The following is a 25,192-nucleotide window of genomic DNA, read 5'->3' as shown; positions in this document are numbered from 1 at the left end:
ATATAATTGACAATAATGCTATTTACCTGAATGAGTCTGCTGGAGAAATCGGCACATCCCGGCCTAGCAAGAATTATTGACAAAACATTTTGCCTTAATCTAACACAATATATTGGTACATATTTAATCGCTGTTCATCAATAATTTTACCGAGATTTTGGTAATTCAATACAAAATATCGGTTACCATTCTAAAGTTGATTTGCTAAGATTTCAGAAACCATTCAGAAACCAGACTGCCAACCAACTATCCGGTTATAGAATTTCGAAAGGGGGAAACTTTAAATCCCTATTCGGACATCCATTGTCATCAAAGCTGCGTTCCCGCTAACTCAACCAATTGGGGGTACCCGTCGACTTCAAACGCATCGTGTGAATCGTGCGGGTGTACAAGGAACTCGAGTTTTCAACGCAACTGACGCTATCCCTAGATGAAGTAAATGACGAAGATGAGACAAATCGCACATCTCAAGAACAAGAGGAGGTATCTTTTTCAAGTAATGTAAATTTTCCAAGAATATGTTCACAACTTCTACAAAAGAAAACATAAATTTTAGTATATTGTCAAAACTTCAATCGCATGAAAAGTGCGTCTAAGATTAAAGAGATCCACAATAGAATTCTAGCACGTCCTTTCTCAATAATTCTGGGAACGAAAACCAGTTGGGATGCAACTATTAAGAGCGAAGAACTATTTGCAAACAACTACAATGTGTTTAGAGATGACCGTGATTGTCAAATGTCTGAGAAGAAGTCAGGTGGCGGTGTCTTAGTCGCTGTATCAGCAGACTTAAATGCAGATATTATAAAAATCACAAAATTTAAAGAGTTCAAGCATGTATGGGTTAAAGTTCGCATAGCTGACGAAATACATGTTTTTGTTTCTGTGTACTTCCCCCCAGAAAATGCTCGTAAAATCATATTTAAAAAGTTTTATCAAACTGCTCAACACATCATTAGCACTTTTCCACCCGAAATGAAAGTACACATTTATGGTGACTTCAATCAACGTGATATTGATTTCTTCCCAGATATTGACAATGGGAGTATCCTGCTTCCAATTGTTGGTGAAAACGAAGCTTTGCAATTCATATGTGATACATCAGCAAGCTTGGGTCTAAATTATATTAACTATGTGAAAAACCAGAATAATTGTTATTTGGATCTTTTAATGACGAACACTGATGAAGACTTTTGCGTAGTAGAATCACTCACACCTTTATGGCAAAATGAATCTCATCATACCGCAATTGAATATTCTTTATTCATCCATGAACACAACAGACCCGAAAATTGTTATTTTGAAGAGGTTCATGATTATCAATCAGCTAATTACGAAAATATAAGTAGAAAATAGTGTGAAGAATTAGCATTAAGTTAAAATTCACAAATAAAAAAAAAAAAATAAGTAGAAAAATGAGTCAAGTAGACTGGCAGCATATTTTGAGGAATGAAGAAAATGTTGAAACTGCCGTTGACACTTTTTACAAAATACTATTTGAAATAATACACGATGAAATACCTTTAATAAAAAGAAGACGGCACCGTAGCTCAAAAAATCCCATCTGGTTTACCAATGAAATTAAAAATCTGAAGAATCGTAAGCAAAAAGCCCATAAAGCATACAAAAAACATAAAAGTAATGAATATTTGACTAACTATTTGAATATTTGTGATCAATTAAACCTCGCCATCGATATCGCATCTGAGGATTACAATGCAAAAACTGAACGAGAAATAAAGTCATGCCCAAAAAACTTCTTTAATTATGTAAAAACAAAATTGAAATCAGACAACTTTCCATCGGAAATGCATCTTGATGAAAAATCTGGCGACAACTCCGAAATAATTTGCAATCTCTTTGCTACTTTTTTTCAAGATGTTTACACCACTTTTTCGGAGGAGGACCGGGACCGTGAATATTTTTCATTTCTTCCGGAATTTTTCAAAAGACATACAAATGACCCAAATTAAAGTACATGACATTATGGATTCACTTAAAAGTCTAGATGTTTCTAAAAGTGCAGGTCCTGACGGGATTCCACCTGTCTTTTTAAAATCTCTATCAGCGGAACTAACCATTCCGTTATTTTGGCTATTCTATATGTCGCTGCAATCTGGTGTATTTCCGAAAACATGGAAAAGCTCTTTCTTAGTACCTATTTTTAAAAGCGGTGAGAAATCTGACATACGTAATTTTCGTGGAATAGCTATTATCTCTTGCATTCCCAAAGTTTTCGAAGCAATAGTAAATAAAACTATATTTCATATGGTAAAGAACAAAATAACTAATAATCAACATGGGTTTTTCAAAGGACGCTCAACATGTACAAACTTACTCGAATTCGTAAATTATTCTTTAACTGCAATGGATAACGGTTATTGCGTAGAAGCCCTCTACACAGACTTCAGTAAAGCATTTGACCGCATTGATATACCAATGTTACTGTTCAAATTAGAAAAAATAGGATTCGAACGAAGTCTTCTAAAATGGGTAGAGTCATGTCTAACTAGCAGACAACAAATTCAAATTCAAAACCAATTCAAGTTACATCAGGAGTTCCTCAAGGATCTCATTTAGGCCCTTTACTGTTCATTTTGTACGTTAACGACATTTGCTTTATCCTTAAACATGTAAAAGTCCTCAAATATGCCGATGACATGAAACTCTACTTAGAAATATTAAACGATGAAGATATGAACATTTTCCAAAATGAAATTAATATATTTTATGATTGGTGCATCAAGAGTCTACTACAACTAAATGTAAAAAAATGCAACTCTATAGAGTTAAGCAGAAAACGTAGTACATCCAATAGGACAATTTTTCTAGGAAATCAATCTGTGGAAAGATGTACAAGAATAAGAGATTTGGGAGTTTTTTAGATTCCAAACCAACATTCAGACTACTATAATACAATTATCAATAGAGCAAACAACATGTTGGGTTTTATTAAACGGTTTAGTTATAATTTTTATGATCCATATACTATAAAAACGTTATATATCGCTTATGTGCGTTCAATTTTAGAATACTGTAGTATAGTTTGGTCACCGTTTTCAGTAACACATGAAACCCGTATAGAATCAATTCAAAGACAGTTTTTACTTTTTGCACTCCGCAAACTAGGCTGGACAAGGTTGCCTCTCCCATCCTATGAAGCACGATGTATGCTCATTAATATTCAAACACTTAAGCAACGCCGAGAATTTGCAATGTTATCGTTTGTTAATGATATGGTTTCGCAGCGTATTGACTCGATTGAACTTTTATCAAAATTAAACTTTTATGCTTCTTCTAGATTACTACGGAAACGTAGCATTTTTTCCACCAACCATCATCATAATGATTACGCAAAATTTGGCCCTTCAAACCGAATTATGTCTACATACAATAAACATTGCCAAACCATAGACTTTACAATGACAAAAACAGAACTGAAAAAAACAATTTATGTTAAATCGTAATATAAATTAGTTTAAGTAAAAACAATATATAATAAGCTTAGGTTTAAAATGTAACAATACGGTCTACTTCTGATTGACGTCAATAAATAAATAAATTCAACAAATTGAAGGTCAATAAGATCATGCAGTTCGCGCATAGAGATGGTTAAGTCATGCATTACGATTTTATAGGGGTCGCTATGAATTCGTAAACACAACTCCTTCGTAGAACAACAACCATCAAATAGTATTTGTTTGTGTTGAACTTGAGCACATAGTTCGTGCTTCAGCATCTCCAAGTCAGCTGCACTGATACGAGATGTTCAAAGAGTAACTGCTGACAATGAGGAAATGGATCCCTGGGTAGTGTGCGGTTGGCAGAACGTTATTTTCTCTGTAGTTCACGATTCGGGAGACTGTGAAAGATACGGAATGTCCGCCTCGTACTCATCCTTTTAACAGTGCTTTCTGGAGTGACTACGGTGCCGCAACAACCTTTGTTCAACGAAGCATGGGTATTCTAACAGCACGTGCTCTGCGGTCTAGTTGCAGCTTTGTACTTGAACATGCTGGAGAATCTGCACCCTATGCATCGTAGCACGAAGCACTCTTCATCTTCTGCAATAACTAACGCTATATTCGCTAGCAGATATGCCCCTTTTTTCGACTGTGTCTCCCTTTTGGAGAAGTATTTCACTTGGCTACCGAAGCTCAGATTGTCATCGATCATGACACACAGCTACTTCTGTGATCACTTAGAGCTGATCGTGCACCCGCCCGTGATGACCGCTACCCGTTTCTCGGACTAGCGATTGTTCACCACCACCTCCGTTTTGCAGAGTACGAATTTCAGCTGTCTCAACTCCAACCAATCCTTGGTAGTCTAAGCCTCAATACCGAGTCAAGATTTGACCCCTGAGGTACCCATGCAGTGATGTATCTCATCACTCTTTCATCTGTGTCATAGAGGAGCACCCTGTTCTGGAAGTAGCTCTTGTGGATCTGGCATAGGTGATGTATGGCGCTCTCGATGGCAGCCCAGCTGACACTACTGTGGAACGCGTTCTTCAGGTCTAGCTTGACAACCGCGCAATTTTTTTAGAGCACTGTCTCGGTCATTTGGATCGTTGACTTGATAGCACCCACCGTCGATCGTCCTTTCTCGAAACCAAACTGGATATCCGCGAGGCCAGAGCCATCTGATCTATCGGTATAGACCGTCAGCCTCGACAGAATGATCCGCTCCAACAGCTTCCCAGCGGTGTCCAGCAGAAAGAATGGTTTGTAGGCCGATGGATCACCCCCAACAAACATTGTTGCTGTACAATGAATGAAAAAACCACACATAGGGTATCTCGCCACTTGGGCGGTGGCTTCTATTTTCGTCTGCTTTCCGTTATAACTCAGTGACATTTGAACCAATTGACACAATTTTTGGAATGCGGTGAGATAGGTATAGTATCTACCCGTGTACAACATTTCAAGTCAACTGGTTCAAAATTGACAGAGTTATAGTGGAAAACAGACGAATATAGAAGCCACCGCCCAACTGGCGCGATACCCTACTACGCTTGAATTTTAAACATTTTAGCTGAATAAGCTGTTATTGTTACTTGAACAGGTGGTTCCTCGTGATTGGGCAGTACAACAAACCTTTGTCTTATGGACCTCTCCGGAAATTCGTCTCTATCCGGCACTTGTGCACAACCATTCTGAATATTCCAGGGTAAGCCTCGATGGTGGTGATGAATGGCCTTGTTCACCCAGAGTGACTTTGATAGTGCGACAAGTTCCTCGTTTGTCACCGGGGTAAACTGGCTTTTTCCGGTTAGGCCATGGGAGACGGGAGCCTATGGGTTTGTCTGCAGCATCTCAGAAGATGCGCTCCGGCGGTGCCTCCGAGCTTTTAGGTTTGGCTATGGTTACCCTGTAGGCACCACCCCAAGGATTCGTATCGCTAGACTGGAATATCACTGGCACATCCGCTTACTCGCCTTGGCTCCTTATTCAGTGGCAGTTCATCTGCGCGTTCGAATGAGGGTTCCGACTAGGCGGTCACAAGACGGGTCATATTGGTGTTCGCTTTGCACAATCGAATCATAAATGCCAGCTTGTCGAAGCGCGTGGTTATCAAACCCTCATGACTATTTATCAGCTGTGACCGTCTTCCTCTATATTATGGTCTATACCTTATCAGTATCAGTCTATACCAAATCGCCAGATAGTCACTATTATAATATAATACGTGTACTTATCGTTAAGCTGGCCATAGATTCGAGCAGAGTCCAAGTATTCTGTGCTGGTAAAGCGGCTGCTCCATTCGACCACCAAAGAGATGAAGGCTTCAGTGATTCAAGGTGCGCTGAATAGTGAATCGAGTATGGACGAGAACTGATCTATTGACCACAGGTAGGTTGTTGGCATTGGCTGGACATAGCCTCTTTAGTATACCACAGTGATCTTTGTTATTGCGAAGCCCTTGCTTGACGTGCAAGCTATCTCTGAAACTGGAAACCGACCAATTGTACAGATCGCCGATAGTTTAGCCGTAAACACCACCCTGCTCTCGTAGTCGATGGGAATGCAGTACAGGTCTGCCAAAAAAGAAATAGCTACCTGACTGACTGGCACAGTAACTTTAGTGTGATCTCAGAGTGATATACAGTATCGGACAATAAAAATGCACCAAAGCCAGTTTCCCATACAAACTAGTCAACTTTGGATTGCCATATCTCAGTTATGTCTCAACCGATTGTTTCCATTTTTCTGTGACGAACTACAAAACATTTCAATTTTCAAAAACTATTGAAAAAGTTCAGTGATAACTATTGATACAAAAGTTACAGATAGGTTGAATTTTGACAATAAAAATGCACCAAGACAAAAAATTATGTAGCCGAAAATGCTGAAGTCAAATCACTATGATGTCTTCGACAAATATGTTTCTTGTGTGATGACCAATAAAATTGCTGAAGGCACCATAGCTATCTGCCTTCAGCATTTTAGGCTACACAATTTTTTGTCTTGGTGCATTTTTATTGTCAAAATTCAACCTATCTGTAACTTTTGTATCAATAGTTATCACTGAAATTTTTCAATAGTTTTTACAAATTGAAATGTTTTGTAGTTCGTCACAGAAAAATGGAAACAATCGGTTGAGACATAACTGAGATATGGCAATCCAAAATTGACTAGTTTGTATGGGAAAACGGCTTTGGTGCATTTTTATTGTCCGATACTGTAGGTACATGGTACAACTGTGTGACATGCACTAGTTTCGGCTGTTGGGTCCCCCACGAGTATCTGAGTATTTGGACCCAACTGTCGCATGGCCTCTGTTCACCGATCACTTTGGCGCCGAGTTGCAGAGCTTGTTCATATCGGGGCCTCTCTAAGGACTTGCGGTCTTGCTTGAGGCGCCTGGTGGCTCGTAGTTGCTGAGTGAGCAAGCTGTATCAACCACTCTTCTTCGTCGTTTTAACCTCTCCTGTAACATTTGCGCACTGCTGTTTAAGGGCATCTGCGAACTGCGAGTTCCTCAGCATCGGTTATCGTATCCAGGCTTTTGCAATTAAGAGTTGCCTCTGCCGTCAGGGCTCCAACCTGTACAAATCATCGCCAAGAGCTAGAACCTCCAGGACAAATACCTAATTGGATGTGTCTTTCACCTTGGATAGGCTGCCATTCTTTACCGAACAGTTCTTGTGTTTCGGCCAAGTAGCTTGAGCCATCCATAGTGAGATTCACTTTTTGACCTACTGCTGCGGTGAGCTGCATGGCCTTGGGCGCCATGGCCGAGCTTCCGGCACAGAAAAAAACTGTCCGTTTGGGTGGTCTTCTGTTCCTCGACCGAGTTAGCTCCTGGGAACCGGGGCATGTGACGTAAAATGTAAACATCGGCCCATGGGACCGAAGTGAAACTTAGTTGAACTACCTAGGGCCATGCATAGGTTGAGTAGTTTTTGTTTCCTGTTGGGGACATAGTACCACTGAGACCAAGGATAGGTTTATTCGCCTCACTCCGTTCATATTCACTCCCCTTTGCTGAAGCGAATCGAGAAAGATGTAGCAAACGGATTGTCGTGATCAAACATGCTTGACATGGATATTCGTGAACGTTCGTCGCAGTTTGGATCGCAAGCGAATGAATGAATGGCGAATGGTGAAGAATGCTGGTGAGCGATCGAAGCGGATATTATCACAAGTAGAAGAGAATTTTTGCATGTAATGCCTACATTTTCAGTGTAATGTTGTTAAAATGCTAGAAAAGAAAATAATTCGAAAACATCAAAAATTCGTATGCACAATATCAATCGTATCACTCACGAATCGCATCACCGCTCGATCGCTTGCGATGCGAATGTGGACGAATGAGTATTGAGTGGTGCGCTGAAAATGATACACCGCGCGGCTTTTGTAACGTTTCCAAACGCGCATTTGCACGAAATTCCACGCGGCAAATCCTTCTGGAAAGGAACGGCCGCACTTGAGGAAACGCCGCAATGTTATCTCCCATAAGAATGAAGTAAACGGGATTCAAAAACGCGGCTGTTTCTTTCCTCGGGGATTTTCCGCGTGTACTTTTGGGCAAATGCGCTAATAATTTCCAAATGTGGCTTCCCACCGTTCGCCGGAGTTTGCTGTCGACGCTGACAAGCATACATACAAACTAAAGCGACAACCGTTCGCTGCTGACTGTCTTCGAATGTGGAAGAAGATGAAAAGTGGAAATCAGGAATCCTGACTGCGACCATTATATGATCTATTGTGGTGTAGGTTGAGAAGTTATTAGAAATATAGAAATAAGTTATGATCGTTCACCAATATATAGTGTAGGAACACAGATTCCCCAAAGATCCAAAAAGACCGTTTGAAATATCGAACTCGTGGTAGGCGAAAACACGTGGTGTGTATGAATGACACTTAGGGGATGGGATGGGTACTCTCCCGTATTGGCGACAGTAAAGCGCGGATGTTGTGTTCTGTACGAGCGATTTATTTGAACTGACTGCTTGATCTGAACATATACTATTCTGTTACTCTACAAAGGGGTATAGATCGATTCCCGAACATGTTGCTCAAGAGACGAAGGCTAGTGAGAGAGAATCTAAATCTACTTACACCTAGGAGTTAAAGAGTGTACATGGTGTGTTGCAATGGGTGTTTATATGATATAATATTAGAACTACGATCATGCCCCAATATATGCCGGCCCCTGTTGGAATGGTCGACTTTCAACCGATAAACCATAAACTTCCTGATGTCTTCTGCTGCAAGTAGAGTTCATTGAACATCTCCGTCTAGTTCGGTCTCCTCGTCTTCGCATCGCGGATGTAGGCGGCGGCCGATCGAACATCGGTCATCATCAGGGTTGACGTAGCCATCGGGATCACGGACATGTCGGTGGGCAAAACATTCTTTAGATTTTTTGAAAATTCAATAACAACTAACTCACATGGTCGGAGGCCCGAAGGCCTCCACGTTGCGCAATGCCAAAACAATGCGATGGACGAAACTCAGTCCTCTGAGTTTGGGTTGATTGAGCCAACATCGTTCAGTGCAGGCTGGCGTACAGGTAGAACGCATATCTTCGATATCGATCGGGTATACTCGCCATCGGCAGTCCGCCGATGGGAGGTGTTAGCCCCCCATTACCGACGCTTCATACACTAGGCGCCCCGCCGCCTTATGCCGAAATTGGGAAAAACCGCTCCCTTGGCGCCACTTCTGTGCACGGGCCTGTCCACCACAACAGGATTATGAGCGAACGCTGCCCATCGAGGAATGGAAATCGATGTGATGTCCTCTAAGCTGTTACGAAACTCGGACCAATATTGCTGCTGCTCTTGAGTCAGTGGCTCGTCCCAGGACACCGTAGTCTGCCACAAAGATTGAATGAATATCTTGGCAAGTACAACGACGGGACCTAGCAGTCCGAGAGGCAGGAATAGTTTGGCAGTATCGGATGCAACGACGCGACGAGTAATGACATTTTCTTTGGACCATTCTGGAACAGCGTAGCTGTAGGTATCGGTGGAGGGGTTCCACTGAATTCCGAGGGTCTTAATCGGAGACGAGAGTGAATCTAAAGCAAACACCGACCTTTTCACGGTTTTCGGCCGGAATGTTCGACAGGACAGCTGGAGAGTTGGACACCCACTTTCGTAGACTAAAACCAGCTAGCTGAATGTAGTAGTTCCTGGAGTTGACTGCTACGTTCTAAGCAGCGAAATGGTCTTCACAAGCAGCTTCTTCTATAGACTGTATACTGGGAGACCAGCAGGACTCGATTTCCCAAACACGTGAGTTTATCCCATCGACTGGTTGTTTGCTGCATACATGGGCAACCTTTGGAGTTCGATCAGGTAAACTGGAACCGATCTTTCCCGAGGCAACCCACCCAAAATCAGTGTTCTGCAGGATCGGCTTCTCAGGACCCAGCTTGGTGAATCCTTCGATAAGCAAATCGTAGTACAATTCCATACCAAGTAGTAGATCAATGGGACCTGGCTCATGGAACTTAGGATCTACTAGGATAATGTTCGATGGTAGTGTCCAGGCTGAAGAATCAAGCGACCTACTGGGAAGGTCAGGATGTGACAACGTTGTGCAACGGAAAAGTCCGTGCAGGAGATCCAATCAGGACGAGAACGGCATGAGATGACACGATTGCGGAGTTGCCTACGCCACCGATTTTCTGGTGACACTGATAGCGATGTAACTTCAACATTTGAACGAGACTCTCGGTGATGAGATTCAACTGCGACGCTGGATCCAACAAGGCTCTGGCCCACTGGATGTGGCCATTCATTGAAAACACCTTGATGGCCGTTGCCGTTTGCAGCAACACAGTGGCAGAATCGCTTCATGGGGCTTCGACGAAGGTGGTGGACACGAGACTGGTACCAGATGACGATGGCTTTGGGTTTCCTAACGAGGACGACGACGTTGATTGCGATTGCGAGGAAGACTGATTCGGCGAGGCGGTTTGATTTTCCGGTGGAACCAGACTTGAACAAGACACGGGAGGAGAGTTGATTTGCTTGGAGTTGAGGAGCGATCATTGGGCGATTGGTGGAGCATAGTATGGTACTTCTGGTTGCAGACTCTGCAACTGCTAGACGAACAACTACGAAGCCGGTGCGAAGAAGAGAAGCAGTTGATGCAGAAGGTTTTTTGAAAGCTGATTTGCCAATTCCAGTTTATATTTTTTTCGGTAACTATTTCGAAATCGCATTTTCTTTGACAGGTGACCAGGTGACAGAACGTTTTATCACGTTGCTATCCTCCTCTGTTCGGGAAACTCAAGCATCGACCGCGCTTCGCTCCTTAGCCAAAATGTCATATCCTTCTTGCCCAGGCAACCACCGACTTGCGGAGTTTCAGCAGGCCCTGTTCAAGGTCATTGCTGATGTTGTTACGCCCGCTGGTGTAGCCGATTTCTCAGCGACTACCATCATCTTAAGTAGCCTACTTCTGCTGCGGTTCAGCGCTTATAATATATTTTGAGGTGTGCGCCACTCATCTGCCCTTTAGGCGCTGTTTAGAAATTACGTATTTATTCCATCTAAGACCAACTCGTATATGTACTTTTTTCATACAAATTTTTCAAAATTTGTATGGAGCATATACTTTGGCCTGACTCCACCCATCCCCCCTAAGTGTCTATGTAGTTTATGGTCAGGCCCTTATTTGCCAGTGCTGTTTCCCACAAGAGCATCTTGTATGATCGCTGGAAGGGAGATGTGGTTACTCTAACTTCCACCCTCACCGCTCGTGGTGGCTATCTCGCCAGGCCATTTAGTGAACAGAACAACCGTCGCTCCATCTACCTCGCCCAATAAAATAACGTTAAGCGTGTAGAATCTCAGTTACCAATTCAAGTGCATCAACTAGTGTGTAAGTGAGGAGGAAGGAGATCTTGAATGGTAAATTTTAAGATTTGGTTATTCGTGTACCATGTTTTACATTTTCCCGTTGTCGTTTTCAATTCATCTAGTTTTAAGTGAACGTGAACGAATAGTTTATATCGCAGCCTTCTTTGGAAGTGTGATATTACAATAGAAGAAACTGAGGAGTGGCTTCCAAATATCTAAACCAAAATTTAAAATCCGAGTCGAAAATGATCTGGTACAGTGCGGAGTTGACTACTATCCTGTTTGCCAACCAATAGTTATTCTAAATTCAACTGCTTCATAATTATTTTCACTTTCACGATAAATCAAATTATCTGATTTAACCCAAGTGCAAGCTTCTGCAAATTACTCATTGAATCTTCAGCAAGGAATCACATCGACTCCAGAGGCAGCAATGAAGAAATTATCACCAACAAATCCTTTTATCGCGTGACCAAGCCTTCAATATAACCTTCAGTTGAGCAGTGAGCGACCATCTAAAGCTTATACGTGTTCATTAATCTTCAACACTCGTCAAAGCACATGGTCACGATGCGCCCCTGGTCTCAACGGGATCAAGTGGAAGACGGTCGGTCTAGCTTGTCCATCCATCCGCTCATCCACTCAAACGTTATTTGATTACATCTCTATAGATATATGTACGAATGCTCCGGTCATTGGATTGGACTGATGCTAAGTAAATAAATGACACCACCATGAAACCTGGAACTTTACCCGACACATATACGAAGATATAGGAAGAAAGGTCCCTTTTCTTCTCTTTTTCCTTCATTTTCACCCTCCCTTGTGTGCAAACCCGGAAGCACATATGTGGAAGATTCACACGACTTTCACTTTCCCTGGTCGTGCTCGGCTACGATTCCATCTATTTTCTCGTTCCTATCTTCTGCGGAAAAGAAATGACCTCCCTCGTGGTGGTTGAGCATATGCATAACCCTTTTCTTTTGCTACCACACTAGCATGTGTGACTGTTCTTTCACAAAACTAAACTAATCTCATTCTTCTGCCCAAAGCCCAGTCCAACTCAGTCAGTTGGAATCTATTTCTAAAACTAGTACCCACCCTTCGCATGGCTGATTCCTTTCCCTTGCAGCAGCAGCAGCAATTCCCACCGGCGGCGATGACCCTAAACTATCCCAGCTATTCTAATATAGTACAAGTGGCCAAGATCTCATGTTTGCTGAAGAGGACAACCGTAGTGACGACCCGAGGAGCATCGCCCAAGACCAGCCACGGCGACGGACGTCCATCCGAAGAAATCAACCTTCCTCATCGACTGCCCCAACCCAACCCAATCCCGAAGAAAATCCCCGGAAAATCCTACTGCTGTTCTATGTTTTTCCCGGCGCGGCGTCTACCACGTCGTCGTCTCCATATCTATACACATAAGCGCTGAAGACGACCGACCGACCGACCGACTGACGACGGACCGCACTGTATCATCATCGTCACCCCCGCCCCGCCGTCGTCTTCGTCGTCCGACTTGTCTCCTTGGCAGGCCAACGACCAAGACGAAAAGGCGACCGACGTCGTCGTCGTCGATGCAAACGTTGGCAAAAATAAGGAAGACCCAACCTTTCCCAGGAATTCATTTTCACCGCCACATTCGGTGTCCCGGGTTGCCGCTGCTCATGCTGTATGGTGGCTTCACCAAGTGGGAAAATAAGGAGTTCGGTCTCAACGGTCCAAATGTGTCGGGACTTTCTTTCCGGGGGTGGGGGTGATACACACTACCGGCTATATGGGAGTCGAAGGTGTGAGGGATAGACGTGTCGTGATGTGGGTTAAATTAACACTGTCAGATAAGATTTCCTTAGGTGGGGGTACAAAGGAATCGACCAAAGCTCGGGCAGGTCACTTATCAACCAACTGAGGCTTTGATACGGGACGAGTCTAACTTTGATCCATCCTTCTCATTAAACAGGGCTATTGCTTCACAAGTTATCACACGAAACTTCCTAATAATTGTCAATTGTAACTAAACTATGTTTTCTTTCTTCTCTTATTACAGGTATGTATTGATGCTGCTCGTCACTATGGTATTCTGCAAGAGCTCTCTGAAAAATACTGTCCACAGGGGTAACTTTCACCAATCTTTTTTCATCCGGTCAACCATAGTGTGGCCAGCAAAAAATTCAACCGTAGAATGCCGGCAGGGTAACCTGATACCGACAAATTTGAGATGATCGTATCTTCATTTTGGGTTCATTTATCTCAGTAACTAAATCTCCTGGAGAATTTTCGGATGAACCGGTCCGATCATGATACATACATACATTTATTAGCGCAACATCACATTTGGCCGGGGTTCTGCTAAACCGAACTAAGCGCAAAAAACTTTATTCCGAGATAATCAAGCTTAAAGTTCAACCAGTCACAAATAAACAACAGCTAAGATTATTTGAAACTTTTCCGCACACATGTAACTTACAAGCCTTTATTAACTATCAGAGATGAAGTATAAATGTAAATTATTTGCAATCATTGATATAATTACATTTAATTTCTCAGTACTTCGCACTCAGTTCACTCTGGCTGAACAAAAAACATCGGAATGTGGTTTATAGTTCAGTGTGGCTGACTGTATTTCTTTGTTTCAGAGAAAACCAGTCGGATTGTAAAAAAAAAAAAACTAGATTTCTCATCGTCTATGAAGTTGGAATCGATATCACTCACAATCTTTCACATCAATTAGAGAGGACGCGTATAGTATGGTAGTACGGAGGTCACAAAATAGTTTGAAATATGAACGGCGGAAGCCCACCCAGCTCAGCCCTTGCCACCCGTGTTTTTTTTTTTTTTTTCATAGGAAGTGCATGTGCAGGCACAGAGCAAGAGTGAATATGTCAAATGATGTCCTTGCATGTCCCGAAGTCCTGAGATGTGAAATGACCTCTAGGTCATTTTACCTAGCTGAAGGTTAGTCGTTAAGTCTGAGTCAGATTCTAAACGTTCTTCTCAAGGATGGTTTTCGTGAAAACGCCATTTTTCGATCAGCCAAAGCGAACTAAGTGTTTGAATTTTTTCAAGCTTTATTATTCTTATTAGCCTTGTTGTTCAAAGACGGCTTCTGTATTAAATTATCGGTATGAGGAGTGTCAACATAATGCAGGTATTTGAAACCAGTTGATTTTTGTATTGTTGAGAAAAATTGATTCTAAAATGCAGTGGATTTAGTTCGGTCTGGCTGAATGTGATTTGGAAAAATGGCGATCAGCGCCATTGAAACATAAGTGGATCCTCCAAAACCCATATTTCTAATAACATTGTCTATTCTATTACAGATTGTTACTATGAGTCGGTTAGAAGTTAGAAATCTGACGGCGATGAGAAGAACTTGAAATGTTCATCATCTGGGCTTATACTAAAATGTTTCGCCGATTCTTCAGAATGGTTTACAGTTCACTCTGGTTGGATGCAATTTTATTTTTTGTATGTTCTGCCAAACTGAAATTTTGAATTTACTCCACGAAGAGCTGTCAGAATTACTGGATTTTTATACGGAAGGAAGATCATCTTATTCTTCATCCAATGGTTAAGAAAACTCAATTTTTCAAAAAATGGTCTTTGGTTCGGTTTAGCAGAACCCCGGCCATTTAACCCTTTGAAGCGGGAATTTTTCCAAGTGTTATTATAGAACTTTTTCTACGTTTTTCTGATGGTGTTCAATAGCATGAAAAGGGTACTATAATATCGGGCAGAATATTTTTCTGGATTTCCTAGGTCATCCAAACTATTCTTAAGTTTAGATCCTAAAGTTTACGGGTGCAACGGTAACTTTTTTTTCGTTATGCAAAGCTACTATTTGTAATTTATCATGTCTAGTAAGTCTTCTGGAAATAGACAGTATAAGATCTGTTGGGATATCCAAGGTCATTCAAACTATTCTTGAGTTTGGATGCTAAAGTCTACGGGTGTAACGGTAACTTCTTTCAGTATACAAAGCTACGATTTGTAATCTATCATGTCTCAAAGTCTACGGGTGCAACGGTAACTTCTGGAAGTAAACAAAGCTACGATTTGTAATCTATCCTGTCCAGTAAGTCTTCTGAGACTTTAATAGACAGTGTCGGATTAGTCGGGTCGGGAGATCCAAGGTCATCGAAACTGTTCTTGAGTTAAGATCCTAAAGTCTATGTGTGTAAAGGTACCTTCTTCCATTGTACAAAGCTACGATTTGTAATCTATCATGTCCAGTAAGTCTCCTGAAAGTGCAATAGACACTATCAGGTCAGTCGGGATATCCTAGGTTATCCAAACTATTCTTGAGTTTAGATCCTAAAGTCTACGGGTGTAACGGTAACTTCTTTCATTATACAAAGCTACGATTTGTAATCTATCATGTACAGTAAGTCTTCTGAAAGTGCAATAGACACTATCAGGTCAGTTGGGATATCCTCACCGGTCATCCAAACCGTTCTTGAAAATAGATTCCAAAGTCTACGGGTGTAACGGTAACTTCTTTTAGTATACAAAGCTACGATTTGTAATCTATAATGTTCAGTAAATCTTCTTAAAGTGTAATAGGATCAGTCGGTATATCCTAGGTCATCCGAACTGTTCTTGAGTTTAGATCTCAAAGTCTATGGGTGTAACGCAGACATGGGCAAAACACTAAGCCGTGCCTAAGGTTTGCCCGTAAACACCGCGTGTGTTTAGTTCACCACCTTCGTTCAGCTTCTACGATCTCAGCAAATTATGCTATGCTATTATTTATGGTGAAAACACATAAAGTTTTTCGTGTAGATTTGAAGGACTTCGCTATAGAACAATTTGGACGATCCTGAATGTCCCAAAGGTTTATAATAATAAACAAGTAGACTGGTAGATTGGTAGATTAACCATGGATAAATATGCAACGTTACTCAGCATAGCAGGAATAGCTGTTGTCACGAGTGTAAACCTGAAGTCCTGAACTCCAAGGTAGTTTGACTGACCTGGAATATCCCTATAGTGTATCTAAATGATATTTGAGATTTCAAGAGCTTCGCGGATCTCAGCAGATTATGCAATACTATTATTTATAGCGAAAACACATACAGTTATTCTTGTAGATTTGAAGGACTTCATTACAGACTAGTCTATAAATGACATTTGAAATGTCAAGAGCTTCACGGATCCTAGTAGGTTATGCAATGCTTTTATTTGTGGCGAAAAAACATAAAATTATTCTTGTAGATTTGAAGGCCATCACTATAGGACAGTTTGGAACACCTAGAACATCCCAGAATGTAAAACATCTTTTGATATTCATGGTGAAGGTTAAATGAATAGATATAAACGTAACTCACATTCAAGTTCAGCTTTTAGATCAACTGGTATGTCAATTATTTCGGTTTTTCCAAATTTAATGGTGTTCGTAATGTTCTAGGTTGTCAATGAAGCCCCAAATACAAATGTGTTCATTTTTCCCTAATAGAAGACTCAATTTGCAGCTTTGCCGAAGACAGAATTCTGTTTTATCGAATGGGTGAATTCATACTGTCGTTTATATGTTGGGGTCACATATGACTCCTCCGGCTCCAAAGGGTTAAGATAATAAACAATAAACAATAGAACGCCACAAGACTCGGTTTATGGCTGCCGCACTCTATCCAAAGTCCAAATTGGACTTTGCTCTTTCCTCGGACACCCCCAATGTTTGCCCTGGTCCGCCCATCGTGCTCTCTGCGCTCCTCACCTTCTTATGCCAACCGTATCAGTAGCAAACATCAGCTTTGCAGGGTTGTTGTCCGGCATTCTTACAACATGCTCTGCCCATCGTATCCTTCCGGCTTTGGGCACCTTCTGGATGTTGGATTCGCCGTAAAGCGCAGCGAGCTCATGGTTCATCCTTCTCCGCCACACACCGTTCTCCTGCACACCGCCGAAGCACGCGTCGCTCGAAAATTCCGAGTGCTTGCAGGTCCTCCTTGAGCATGGTCCATGTCTCGTATCCGTAGAGGACCACCGATCTTATTAGCGTTTTGTACATGATGCATTTGGTACGTGGGTGAATCTTTTTCGACCGCAGTTTCTTTGGAGCCCGTAGTAGGCCAGACTTTTGCTGATGATGCGCCTCAGAATTTCACGGCTCACGTTGTTGTCAGCCGTCAGTGAGGATTCGAGGTAGACGAATTCCTTCACCACCTCGAAGGTATCCCCGTCTATCGTAACATTTTACCCAGACGGATCCGGTCGTGTTCGGTTCCGCCTACCAGCATGTACTTTGTTTTTGAGGCATTCACCACCAGTCCGACCTTTGCTGCTTCGCGTTTTAGACGGGTATACAGCTCTGCCACCGTTCCAAATGTTCTAGCAAAAATGTCCATGTCGTCCGTAAAGCACACAAATTGACCAGATTTTGTGAAAATCGTTCCCCGGCTGTTGAGCCCGGCTTGTCGCATCACACCTTCCAGAGAGATGTTGAAGAGTAGGCATGAGAGTTTATCACCTTGTTGCAGTTCCCGGTGAGATTCGAATGAACTGGATAGTTCACCCGAAACACTTAAGTAGTTTTGCACACCATCCATCGTTGCTTTAATCAGTCTAGTCAGCTTCCCAGGAAAACCGTTTTCATCCATAACTCTCCGCGGTCGTTACTGTCGTATGCCACTTTGAAGTCGATGAACAGGTGATGCGTTTGGACCTGGAAATTACGGAATTTCTGGAGAATTTGCCCTACGATGAAGATCTGGTCCGTTATCGAGCGGCCTTCGATGATAACTTCCTACGAACTCATTCTTTTCAGGTGACAGACGACGGAAGATGATCTGGGATTCATTCATTCTATATAGTGATCGCTCTGAAGTTCTCACATTCCAAATGGTTGTCTTTCTTGTGAATGTGGAAAATAACCCCTTCCTTCCACTCCTCTGGTAACTGTTCGTTTTCCCAGATCCTGACTATCAACCAATGCATGCAGGTGGCCAACTTTTCTGGGCCCATCTTGATGAGTTCAGCTACAATACCATCCTTACCAGCTTCTTTGTTGGTTTTGAGCTGGTGAATGGCATCCTTAACAGCTCTCAACATAGGAGTTGGCTCATTTCCGTCCGCTGCTGCATTAGCGTAGCCGTTCCCTCCGTTGTCGTAATCTGCCGTTCCTTTTGCCACGCCATTCAGGTGCTCGTCGAAGTGCTACTTCCACCTTTCGATCATTTCACGTCCGTCCGTCAAGAGGTCGCCGTCCTTATCCTTGCACATTTCGGCTCGTGGCACGAAGCCGTTGTGGGATGCGTTGAGCTTCTCGTAGATCTTTCATGTTTAATAGAAAAGGCACAGCAGTTCCATTTCCTCGCACTCCACTTTTTCCAGCTGGCGCTTTTTCTCCCGAAAGAGGAGGGTCTGCTGATTCCGCTTCTGTTTATAACGTTTCACATTCTGCCGTGCTCCTTGCTACAGCATTACCGTCCGTGCTTCTCCTCCAAAATCGCTCTACCATCCTCGTTGATCCATTCGTTTCGTCGACTCCTTTGCACGTACCCGATGGTGCTCTTGGCTGTGCCGTTGATAGCTCCTTCTACTGTTCTTCAGCAGTCCTCTTAAGAGGCCACGTCGAGCTCGCCCTCGTCCGGCAACGCGGCCTCGAGATTCTGCGCGTATGCTGAGGTGACATCCGGTTGCTTCAGTCGCTCAAAGCTGTACCGTGGCGGTCGCCGGTACCGTACGTTATTGATGACGGAAAGTTTTGGACGCAGTTCGACCATCAGTGGTTGGAGTCGATGTTAGCGCGATAGGTCCAGACGTCAATAGTGTTGAAGAAGTGCCGTTTTTTTTTAATTTCTTAAGTGGATTCTAAAGGATCCCTTAATGAATTTTCGAACGAATTTCTGAAAAAAATCTGTAATATTTATTTAAAAAATCCCTAAAAAAGACTTTCTCAAATTCCTGAAGCAATTTGTGAAAGAATCCATGACAGCTGTTTCAAATAGGGCTTTTGTGAAACTTTTAAAGAAATTCTTAGAGAAATATCTGAAGGCGTCCCTAAACGAATCTCTTATTGAATCACATGAAATTTTTTTTTAAGATTCCATAGAAGATTTTAAGGAGGCTTTCCAGCAATATTTTTTAAGGAATCTTTTGAGGTTTTCTATAAGGATCCATGAAAAATTTCTGAGATTCTGTAAATAAATTCCTATAATATATACATATGAGGAAATCCTAAAGAACATTCTTGAATAAATGGAAAACTTGATTAACGAATCTATGGAACAATTTTCGAATGAATTTCTGAGAGATTCCACAAATATTTTCTGGAAAAGTTCTTAAAGGAATTTTCCAAAGTATTCTTTGACAGATTTTCTATACAAATTCTTGGTAGAACTTCGCAATGACTTCTATAAATCAGATTTTCTGAAGGAATCGCTGTAGGAATTTCTGAAAGAATCTAAGAAAGCATTGCGAATGCTTTTTTTCGGTAGCATCTCTGAACAAATCCGTGGAGGAATGTATGTGGAAATCCATGGAAGGATTTCTAGAGGAAACTTTCGAAAAAAAAATCTAATTTCTGGTTTAATTTTTGAAGGAAACTCCAGAGAAAATTGTGAAACAATCCATGGACGATTATCTAAAGCAATCTCTGAAGGAAATTTACTGACAGAATCATGTGATGATTTTCCGAATGGAATCTCTGGGTGAATTTTCAATGGAATTTCTGGGAGCAATTTCGGAAGCAATCTATGAAAGATTTTCCACGGAAGTTTGTGGACAACTATAAAGATTTCTAATAGGTTTTTTCAACAGGATCTTCCTAAAGACCCTCTGAAAATTTCCCTATGATATTTGGAAAAACATCTGTGAGAATTTCTGTAATAGTTTTTGGGGAATTTCTAAAGGAATCGCAACAAAAATATTTTGGAAAATCCTTGGAGAAATTTTGTAAGGAATCCTGGGAGATTTTCTTTTTCAATTTTTCGGAAGACCTTGGAGGTATTTTAAAGGAAGAATTACAGAAGAAATCTATGGAGGTTTTCTAAGGGAATCCTTTGCGAAACTTCTGGAAGAATCTATAGATTTTTTTGGGAAATCTTTAGAGAACTTTCAGAAGAAATATATTTGTTGAGAATGTCCAAATAATTTGCAGAATTGTTATTTTGAGGAATACCTGACGAAAACTCTGAAGGAATCCTTGTGAAATTTTCTAAAAAGATTTTCGATAAACGTCTGAACTAATTCTGAAGAAATCCTAGAAAAAACTTTCAGGAATTTTGAAGATACCCATGGTTTTCTAAAGAAATCCTTCGAGATCCTTCTAAAGGAATCTCCAGTAGATATCTAGAGAACTATGAAAGATTTTCTAAAAGAATCCATGGTGGAATTGCTGAAGCCATGCATACAAAAATAAATCTTTTGAAATTTCTGAAGCAATATTTAACCTTCCTCGTGCATGGGGTCATTATGACCCCTGAACGTGCACTAGGTCAGCGAGGTGAGCGCAAGTTAATGCACGAAGAAGGATACTACTGTTACTGTTTGGCTTTGCAGTCTTAAGGGGAATTGAAAACACTAGTTTTTGATTACGAACGTTTCGGTCCGCTAGGGACCTTTTACAGCAGTGATCCTCAGCCTAACCGTCTTTGCGGGCCAAAATTGAATTTTGAAAAGAGACTGCGGGCCGCAAGTCATTTAAGAGTTAATTTTCAATGATTTTCAAGAATTAGCATAAAATACATTTGTTTGATTTTTCGAAAAGTGTAAAGAATAAGCATTGGTTAAAACTCACAAATAAAAAAAAATATTTTTTTTAACGTTGAACAAGAGCAAAATACTAAACAACCTGGAGTTATCAGGAGATTTTATTTAACTTAGGAAAAATTTGAAACTCGTATGGTATTAAAAACACAAAACAGTTTTTGCAGTTTTTGGTATTCATAATGCTGGAAAAATATTTTAGACAAGCTACTTTAACCCTTCATAAGGCAATGGCAACTATATTGCCACCTTATACACATATTTTTTTTTTCTGTTCGTTTAGAAAATTTTTAAAACTTCTGTTTTAACTGATGAATACATTATGCCTTTGTGAACACTCATGATTTTTTTGAGCCATAACACTTATGAATGGGCTTTTTTAGAACAAAATATCTCTCCAAAAACTGCCGTTTTTGGGTGTATGAAGGTTTAAAAGCTCGAAATTCTGTTATGGTGAGCGAATTGAAAATCGAATGATGGGGAATGAAAAAAGGCCTATGTTCCTTGTACTTGTGGACAAAATTTCAACTTGATTGCTTCATTACTTTTAGAAATTCAGCCTTTTGAAAAAATGTGCTGTAATAAATGGACATGTACTAAAATTGCCATATCGTCCAAAATAATTGACTAATCGAGTACAAATCCACACAAGTAACTCATGAATATTAGGGCAATAACCTGTCAAAAAATCAGCATGATTGATTAACGCATCACAAAATAACAACATTTTAAACTTTGTTGACAAAAAGTTCAAAATTAGACCATTTTTTTTCATACAAAATCGACCATCGAATTTTTTGAAAATAAAAACGTTTTTGTTCATTACACCACATGTACTTAATATTCCAAAGTAGAACAAGTGGATTCCGTGCCTGGTTCTCTCGGCCTTAAAAAGGATTAAGTCACAAAGTGGCTAGAACAATATGGACCTTTTTAAGAATATTGTGGATAATACTTACAGCGTTCTTATAGCGCAGATTATATGTGCAGAATTGTGAAAGTCCTAGAAACGAACACGGACAAATCTCTTGTAAAACCTCTGGATCCAGTTTTGATAAATTTCCGAATGGAGTTTCTTACTGCAGCTCAGGATTTCCTGAGAAGTATTTAAAAAAAATCTTGGAACTGTGAGGTTTTTTGGGACTTCTCGTGGATTTTGAAAAATTTCAGAATGATTTCTCTAGAAGTCAATGAAGAAAAACCTGCAGACATGATTTTCTGAGCAATGTGGACAAGTATATGTAGCCGATTTAGAATAGATATTTTAAAAGGAATTACCAAAAGTATTGCTAAGAGAAGAATAAAGAGTATCTTGCTGGATCCCTGAAGTTGTTAGCGAAATTCCGAAAGTTTGGGCAACATTTTTTTTAAAGTAATTATAAGCAACAATTCTGTAAACAAATTGAAATAGTTTCCTGGCAGAAGTGGTGAATATAGATTCTATATTGTTATATATAGAATATATAAATATATATATTCTATATTCTATATATAAAGCCGATAGAAACAAAATGGAATTTTTTAAGGTAATTTTCGTGAATTTAAATAAATTACTAATAACGAGTTCAAAATCCATGAAAGAGAATCTGTGAAATTTAGCCTACACTCATTATTCAAGCGAAACACATTGTTCTTAACAACAGTTTCGAATATTTTTGAAACAACATTCAAAAAATTAGCCTTACAGTTTGGAAAATTTTCAAATATCTTATTTCTTTTGAAAAACTCTTTATGATATTGGCAAAATTCATTCTCATAAAAGTTTTAAAATATGGTGAAATTTCTGATTTTCATTACGGAATCTTTACGTGGGCCGCTTTCTTATACATTTCAAAATCAGTTCGCGGGCCGCACAAAATCTGGTCGAGGGCCGCATGCGGCCCGCGGGCCGCAGTTTGGTGACCACTGTTTTACAGGGTTCAATCTTCTTGATTTTTGGTGAAAAACAGTTTTGCTAAACTTGAAAAGTCATACGTTCGTCTTGTTTTAGTTTTAGTCCGATCGAGTATGGACGATCGTGATGTGGAAAAACTGTTTATTCTCCAGCGCACGTCCCCTTTAATTTCCAGAGAATTTGAAATGGTGAATGGATAAAATCGTTGTATAATATTCATAAGGCTAGTCTACTATGTCTGAGCTGGATAATATAGCTCACAGCCAATGCACTGCATCAGCTGATCTCAGTTCGGATATTTGACATTTGTCTGGCTTGGATTCACTCGGCAAGGGCATATAACGCCTTTGTTATGAAGCATAATGCCCCGTTACAGAGGGGCGTTCTAGCTTTTTGTTGTGGAGCAATTATACCGTAGCTGGGGGGTTCATTTTTGAGAGTTTATGATTTTGTTATGAGCTATTCGTTCTTTGAAGGAAGCATAACACTAGACAACGGACTAGCATGCAACGTCCAGTGGCACAGCCGAAAGTACTTGGTGACACCTCACGACCACGAAACTACACATATGCTGCTTTGTAGCTTTTAGAAAACACGTTATTATGGAATAAATGCAGTTATTTCGTGGAAAACATTATTATTAAAGCTAACATTCTGCTCAATCAATAAATGCAGTAACATATTACACCTGTCTACCCTACGCAGGAGTCGTCTCCATTCGACTCGGCTCAAAGCTGTGTGTCTTCCACAAATCGTACTCCACTTGATCGGGCCAACTAACTCGCTGCTCACCACGTCTTCTTGTACGAGTCCTATTGCTCTCGAGGACGAGGACCATTTAAATCGGGTTGCTATCCGACATCCTGATGACGTGACCCGCCCACCGTGTCTTCCCGATTCTCGCATTGTGGACGATGGTTGGTTCTCTCAGCAGCTGATGCAGCTTGGTTCATTCGCCTTCTCCAAGTTCCGTCGTTCATCTGCACTCCGACATAGATGGTATGCAACACATTCCGTTTGAAAGCTCCAAGAGCGTGTTGGCCCTCTAGTACATGTTTCGTACCCATAGAGGACAACCGGTCTAATCAGCGTTTTGTAGATGGTTAACCTCGTGTGACGAAGTCCAAAATAAGCTCGATTGCCTGTCACAATGCGTCTCTGAATTTTCTACTGGTGTCGTTGTCAGCGGTCACCAGTTAACCCAAATACACGAATTCTTCACCCGCCTTCACCCAGATGCTATCGGAGCCATATCGATTGATGATAAAATCTACGTCCAGGCGGTCTTCCCACAGCTTCCGGGACTACTTCATCCCACAGCACAAGTTTGATATTCCGGAGGAAGCGAAAATACAGAAAATTCCACAGTTTGGAAAGTGTTATGCTCCACGGAGGAGTGAACCGTTCGTGACTACCGGGGAGATCTATCTCGAGGAGTGTCTATAGAACTGTATGCTTCTTTTGTTGATGCAACGTGAGGGCATTACAATCTTTTGGCCTGGTGTAGCTTCGTACCACTATTCAAATACCCTGGAGTCAATATAGTGTTAGTGTTAATAACAACTAATAGCTATGGAAATTGACAAAAAATAGATAAGCTGGTCCTGTTCCAGTTGGAACGTATTGCCAAGAAAAAGTAAAAAAAGGAGAGACACAAAATTCAGTTCCAATCTCTCACCTTACCAATCGAATAGTGCGGAAAACTTGATGTTTACACAGTGTCTTCCGCACTTGAAGGCACGACCACTTGAAGCGGTTTTTATCGAAATCGTTCCATTTCCATTCCATCGTCGTCTTTCCCCCCATTCGAAGAAGTCATTCTGTCCCACATAGCAACATCACCCATCAAATCTGGACGTAAACTTGGAACCATTCCCCTCGGCCGTCGTCGATCGAATATCACTGCGGTGGTGACCAGACCGGAGGCCGCAATATGACGATGAGGAGCAGTCCCACCGTGTGCAGTGCAACTTCATCATCGTCATCGAGTTGGAACATAAATAACATAAATTTCATAAATGTTTATGTTTTCTGCGAGATATGATAGATGTTCTCTCTCCCTCCGGGTCGCCGGTTGAGCCGGTGCCGGTTCGGCAGTCCCACTAGGTAGGTACCTGGTACTGGCTGACCGTGCGCTGCCCACAGAGACAAGTTGGTACCTACCCGCGGACGGACTTGAGCGTGCAGTTTTGGTTGGAACCGAGCAGGACTAGGGTGGATCAAGATTAGATTGCAGTCACTAGTTGAAAGTCTTTGGAAACATG

General features: G+C 41.2%; 1 protein-coding gene across 3 annotated transcripts in view; it reads left to right on the top strand.

Annotated features, from left to right (window-relative positions):
• Positions 1-25,192, top strand: part of LOC109431042 (serum response factor homolog) — a 536,938-nt gene that overhangs the window by 364,320 nt on the left and 147,426 nt on the right. Inside the window, exon 3 of one of the 3 annotated variants that reach the window (XM_062842470.1) lies at positions 13,374-13,528. The exons of the other annotated variants lie outside the window; for them this stretch is intronic. Within the exon in view, the coding sequence (XP_062698454.1) occupies positions 13,374-13,445 (72 nt within the window). The 3' untranslated portion in view covers positions 13,446-13,528. Of the gene's footprint in view, positions 1-13,373; positions 13,529-25,192 lie in introns of those variants that run through there. 3 annotated transcript variants of the gene reach the window in all.

Source organism: Aedes albopictus, chromosome 3 (assembly GCF_035046485.1).
Source record: "Aedes albopictus strain Foshan chromosome 3, AalbF5, whole genome shotgun sequence".
NCBI lineage: Eukaryota > Metazoa > Arthropoda > Insecta > Diptera > Culicidae > Aedes > Aedes albopictus.
The sequence above is the reverse complement of the archived record's forward strand: the minus strand, read 5'-3'. Positions and strand labels throughout refer to the sequence as shown.